Source organism: Anopheles bellator, chromosome 1 (assembly GCF_943735745.2).
Source record: "Anopheles bellator chromosome 1, idAnoBellAS_SP24_06.2, whole genome shotgun sequence".
Taxonomy (NCBI): domain Eukaryota; kingdom Metazoa; phylum Arthropoda; class Insecta; order Diptera; family Culicidae; genus Anopheles; species Anopheles bellator.
Window position 1 is genome coordinate 8,854,567 of NC_071285.1, and position 5,791 is coordinate 8,860,357.

The 5,791-nt window shown below is 46.2% G+C and overlaps 1 protein-coding gene across 1 annotated transcript; it reads left to right on the forward strand.

Moving 5' to 3' along the window:
- LOC131216771 (atrophin-1-like) lies at positions 1–5,358 on the forward strand. Its single transcript, XM_058211350.1, has 2 exons — positions 1–43; positions 3,229–5,358. Exons 1-2 carry the CDS (start codon positions 1–3, stop codon positions 4,335–4,337), a joined length of 1,152 nt encoding a protein of 383 aa, XP_058067333.1. The 3' UTR covers positions 4,338–5,358.
- Positions 5,359–5,791: the final 433 nt, after the last annotated feature.

Below are 5,791 nucleotides of genomic sequence, written 5' to 3' on the forward strand. Positions count from 1 at the left end.
ATGCCTCAAACCGACACGGTCCCCATTAATCCGTTGTCCACCAGTGAGGGCGGGCCCGAGATTTAACTCGAGCCCCTAGTGCAATACCTTAACTGGCGTGGTTGACCCCCTCCTCGTTGGGGCTGATGAGTATATTTTTCAATTACTTTTAACGATCCGTGAATGGTGTCGTAATACCGAAATCGGTAACTGGCCAGTCCAGTGCACCAACGCCAACCGGGGGCCCCATTGACCGCCACGGTGATCGCCGTAATTGGCTTAAACGGGCGTAATCGGTCGTCAAACACACTCGACGTCGACCCCACGATCAGCGAGCCCATGATCTGTCCCGGATGCCCGGGCCGGGCCTCGGACTATAAAAAGGGGCCCTCCGGGGCCGCACTAGGGTTCAGTCTTGGTGTGGCGGTGCTTTCGAGAGCATATTTTGCAGACAGTCTTCTTCAGGCGTTGTCAGTCGGTTAGAGTGTGTCAAGCTGTCCTTCGGTTAGCGCGCGGTTAGCGATTCCGATCCCGAGCCCCGTGTCTCTGTCCGAGCGAACGGCTTCCCGGCGGCAGCAGCGCGTCCGAGGGCGACCACTTACAGGTTTCCAGGTGCTTCCGGTTGTCCGGTGCAGTTTTTGGTGAGTATCGATTGCCAGTCGTCCCTTTCGCAGGTTTTGCAGCATAGCAGAGGTTGTTGTTTGTGTGGTTTCGAGAAGGATGGATCATCGGAGGACCGCTACGTTGGGGCCAGCATCAGCTTGGTAGGAGAGATAAATAAATCATCCTGTTTGTAACCATTATTATCATTTGTGGTCGTGTAATATTCAGGTTTCAAGAAAGAAATTGCAATTGCAGAAATTGCACACCAATATCACGGATAGTGTCTATAGGTTTTGGTTATTTATTTCTACAAGGACAAGACCGCAGGCTTTTGAGCATAGCCCTTAGGCAATGTTATCAAAGCTTTACGCTTCGTCAAATGGATGGTTTCATACGTGAAAACTATTGGATGCCCATGGTCTTTCGAAAATACCAATCTGCAGCATTCCAGAAGAGAGGGCTTTTGTTGTCCAATCGAAACCTTATCGCCAACTTTCACCATGTTGCAGATGGGCAAAAGGAACGTAAATTGCCACAAATGAAGATTAAAGAGACCATAGACCCATTGCTACTCACTTGTGACAAAAGGACAGATTTCGTTGATTAATATATTCCAACACTTTAATTTGTATAGAGAAAATTCTTAGCTGTATTACATTGATATTCAGTTAACGGCATTGTTAGGGCTGAAAAACCTTTTCTGCTGCACTACATCGCACCAAAATAAAACATGGCCGCTTGCAATAGTAATTATAAACTATCCTTCGTGCACCATCCTGGGGCCGGGCATCGGTTGTTGTGCTGTGGGCTCCGCTTATCTCCATTTTATTTCGAGCTTGGCAGCCAACCAACATGGCCCCGCTATGTGCACATAGCCAACATATTGCAGCCCACCGAAGGCAAGGGGCCCATAATAACAATAAATGTGCATAATTTTATATAATAGAGAATAGAAATTCGCAAGAAGGTGGTGCTATCAACGGCGCTACAGCGGCGTTGGCTATGTGACAAAATCCGAACACACCGATCCGATTGAGGAGGAGTTGCATTTGCGCCAACGGTGTCCACGGTGCTCTCGGGGTGCATCATCGGTCCGCCCGGGGTTTGCACATCACGTGGTGGTATTTGTTTTGTTTGGATCCGCATGCCGAAAGCATGCCTCGACTACTCCTGCGATCGTTACCTCTGGCGACCCATTCATGATTCTTCACCCGGGTAGGACTTCATCGCCAGAGGGCATGCGCCGCCAACTCCCCGACAGGGGAAGGCACCGAAGGCGTTCGTGGCGAACTCGGAGCACGATTCGGAGCATTGTCGAAACCACGAATCTCTGCCAGTGGGCTCCACGAACGTTAGTGTGGGTCCCGTCACCGGTCGGCAAGGGCCAGTTCTGACGACCTGTAACGAAAATGGCACGGTGCACAATCTGGCGCCAAAAATCACGCGGATTTTGTGAGGAATTAAAAAACTGGAATCGAAAAGTTTTACTGAAGCAATGGTGCTCTGGTAAGCGTTGTGCATTTTAGAGTGTGCTTTATGTTATGCTAATAATTTATAGTTTACAGTAAAACGTGAGAAAACAATTCGGAAACTTGTTACCGTTGGTGTGCTAGTGGATAAAAGGACCCTCACTTGTTTTTTAACGGCGTCGATCGCCGCTTCTTTTCAGCGTCGATTTTATGAAATGATGGGCCTTGAAATGATTGTAGTGTTGATGCTCCAAGTTTCAAGTTTTGTGAAAATAGCTCAGCATGTTAAAAATTGTGTGAGGATTCGAAGCAGAAGCATTGGTTCGAAGCAGAAATCGATCGGAACATCTCTTAAACGTGCGACTGAGGTCCTAACTTCCAAGACAATTATGGAATAATTTAGTTTTCATTAAAACGTTCTGAACTAAACAAAATCTACTGCAAAACGAATGACAAAAAACAGATACGTCATCGATCATCTATTGTTTATAACAGTATTATTATGCAAACAATGTTTAGACCGATTAACATTAATCATTTGTGATTAGCTGGTTTCAGCAGTGGGTTGAAACAATTGTGCTTGATAAAACGCTTGTACAAAATATTAGAATCTTGTAATAGTTTTATTGCAAAAAGTGTGATAATGTTTCCGTTAAAGTGTTATTATTTTATCATAATTTGTTTAGGGCTTTTACTTTACATTTAATGCTATTATTAAAATTTCTCATGCTGTTGAAATGAGGTTAAAATTTACGACTGTTTTATTCACAGCCTAACGCTTGCCATTGACAACAGTACAGGCTCTCATTGGTATGAAAATCGTCTGAAATGGTTCCAACATTTGTGGACAGCACACAACTTTTTACATTGCGAAACAGATCATTCTTGGCGATAATCGTGGACTTCATATTTGCGTGTGGTTTGTCAACGAAGTCATCCGGCACCGGAAGTCCAGCATCCAGCATCGGAATGCCCACCACCAACAGCTGATAGTGTCGTGTGGTTCGGGTTTTTGTAATGTTGTGAGTATAATCTGCCGACCGTAGGAATCCGGCGGCCCGGCACCATTCACCAGGATTGAGGTAAATTTGTAACTGGTTCGGTAAGCTCCCATTTGTCCACCCTAACGTATTTCGCCCCCCATGTAGCGTATGAGTGTGTATGTAAAACCATTGAGCAATCCGTCGTCGATCCGTCGTGTCCACTCGTCAGCGTGCATCGGAGTGTTGCGGATGCGTTGTGATAAAATTGTCCGCCAAACCGACAGTATTTTTTTCCTCCCGCAGATTTTCCAAAGTTTTTCCTTTATTTCGATTTTGGTACACTTTTGTTTTGCATCCACCGTTTGACCGCTTTTCTTATCGTGGCAGACCGGATGTGCTGGAGAGCCAGCTCGTATCCGCTTTCCGGGCGGCCGCAGCGCTTCCCGACACCGAAACGCTGGACCTTCGCCAGCCATCGCTCTCCCCGTTGGATGACGCTCATCATCAGCAGCAGCAGCAGCACTATCATCACCATCATCATCATCAGCAGCAGCAAGCTCAGCACCATCATCCACATCCGTTGTCTCTATCGGATTACTCCCGGAAGCGTTCGCACCGTCACCTCGCGGAGTTACCCAATTTCTTTGCCTCTCCCAGCCACGCACCGGCCGGTGCTGGGGAGCTAGGACCCGGGGGGCCACCGGAACCACAGCACGGGGCTCGCAAAAAGCCCAAATTCTCGAACGCTGCCGCCGCCGCAGCTGCAGCCGTTGCGGCCAACTACTACGACAATGCATATCTTTCGTTCGAGAAGAGCCTCCGAGGTGCTTTCGGGGGCTCGGGGGATCCGATGGGGGTGTCAGCACTGCTCGATGGACACCCGGCCACTGGGGCACTGGATCCGTACGGTCATCATCTGCTGAGCCCGATTAACTACACGCTCACGGCGGAAGCTATCAACCGGCGTATCCGCAGTACTCTAGGATTGGACGACCCGACGGAACTGGGACCCCGCGAACGGGGCACTCCTACCAAAGCCACACCGGACACGGGTGTCGGTGAGTGCTGTACGACTGCCCCAAGTCCGGATTGGATGCGACGGGGTACGAGTGTCGCTGGTCCAACCGGTCTGGTTCTTGGGGACCCCGGAGCCTATGGCCACAGTCCCGTCGGTCCCGGCACACCACCGGTAACGACATACGAGGAACACAAGTTTGCGGCCCACTTCTCTCCGGTTCCCCCGACCACAACAATGCACGATGACAACAACAACGTGGACAAGAAACCAACTTTCCAGGAGTAATTGTCTGGCTTTAGGTCGGCCCCAAGGTAAGTAGATCCCGAGGCAGAGACCCTTGTGGTATTAACACACAGAACTGAGAACTGAAGCATAAATGCTGGATAGGATGAGATTAGGATTTCCAATTTTTGTGACAAACGGCACACTCGCGATTTGCTTGCTGACCTCTTGAAGTCCCCGCGCGAAAGTGTGCCCCGCGCTGATCGTCTACATTAAGTTACGAACCTTTTTACGCAACCTTTTGGAACACATGATCATGTGGAGTAACGAAACGGAGTCCACGAACTAACGGTCCTGGAATATTGACTGAGCTCTTGTTGAACTGTATAATTAAGCTGCACGATGGATACCGTTAAAAAATTGCTATTCTACTCTAGTCATTAATCTATTTCTTTTCACATTGGATAAATGCGACGAAATGCGAAGGGATTTATATTTTTTTTTCAAATGGGTTCCGACATTTTCATTCATTTTGTTTTAAACTTCATGTAAGCTAGTTTGAACATTTGAAAACAACTCTACTGATACTGAGTCCCTTCCAAAGATAATCAAAACTACTGGAAAAGAAAAACAAGACACAGCAATGTCTCTGCTAGAAAGAAGCAAAACCTTGGTGATTATTCTTAGACTGATTAGATAATATACGAACACATCGGTATATACACTAGTGGCGCGATCGGCAATGGAATGGATTTAGCAGGCGACCCAACGGGGCACTCCGATATGTAATCGACTAGGTTCTGGCGGTGAAACAGCGGTTAATCGGAATCGGGAACGAGCAAACAAAAGCATTCAAAACATTATACACACATACATACGTATATAATGGTAGAGATACCGCTAGGGTTGAGTCCTTGTGGCGTAGGCAAACTTAAAACAGCGAATCCCCCGTAAGAAATCCAAATCACTTCCCTCTGTATCGATAGAGTGTTGCGAAGCAGTTCGCATATATTGGACCTATGGCTGATTTGACAGACACCGAAATAAAGCACGTTAAATGATTCTTCCAAAATTTGTATTGCATCACCCGAGCCCCGTGTAGTTTTTGGTTTGTTCAATTTTGATGACAAAAAAAGCGTCAACGACTGAGTGAGTATCGACCGAAGTCATTTCGAGGGAACTTGTCACTGACAGCTCACATTTTGGTTGAGAAATTAAATAATTACATATTAAACAATGTATTAAATATGTTAAATAATTACATAACTGAAAGCAACAAAATTGGAGTGAATTTACATTATAATATTGACACTATAATTAAAAAGGTGTTATGGTGTTATTAGTATTTAGTGGCCTTGTTTGGTTATCTAAAAAAAAACGGCGTAATATTTTTCGATGCTTGAACTTCATTTGAAAGGTTCATTCATTCCACTTCTGTATAAAATACAATTTTGGTTACAGAAATTAGGGAAAACGCAAACATATTTTCTACGCATAGATTTTAATTCAATCGAATA

Excerpts from the sequence above, each read along its gene's own strand:
- LOC131216771 (XM_058211350.1), top strand. The coding sequence starts at position 1 with ATGCCTCAAACCGACACGGTCCCCATTAATCCGTTGTCCACCA. Across the intron at positions 44-3,228 it reads CATTAATCCGTTGTCCACCA|CAATCCGTCGTCGATCCGTC; the intron begins GTGAGGGCGGGC and ends AAAACCATTGAG.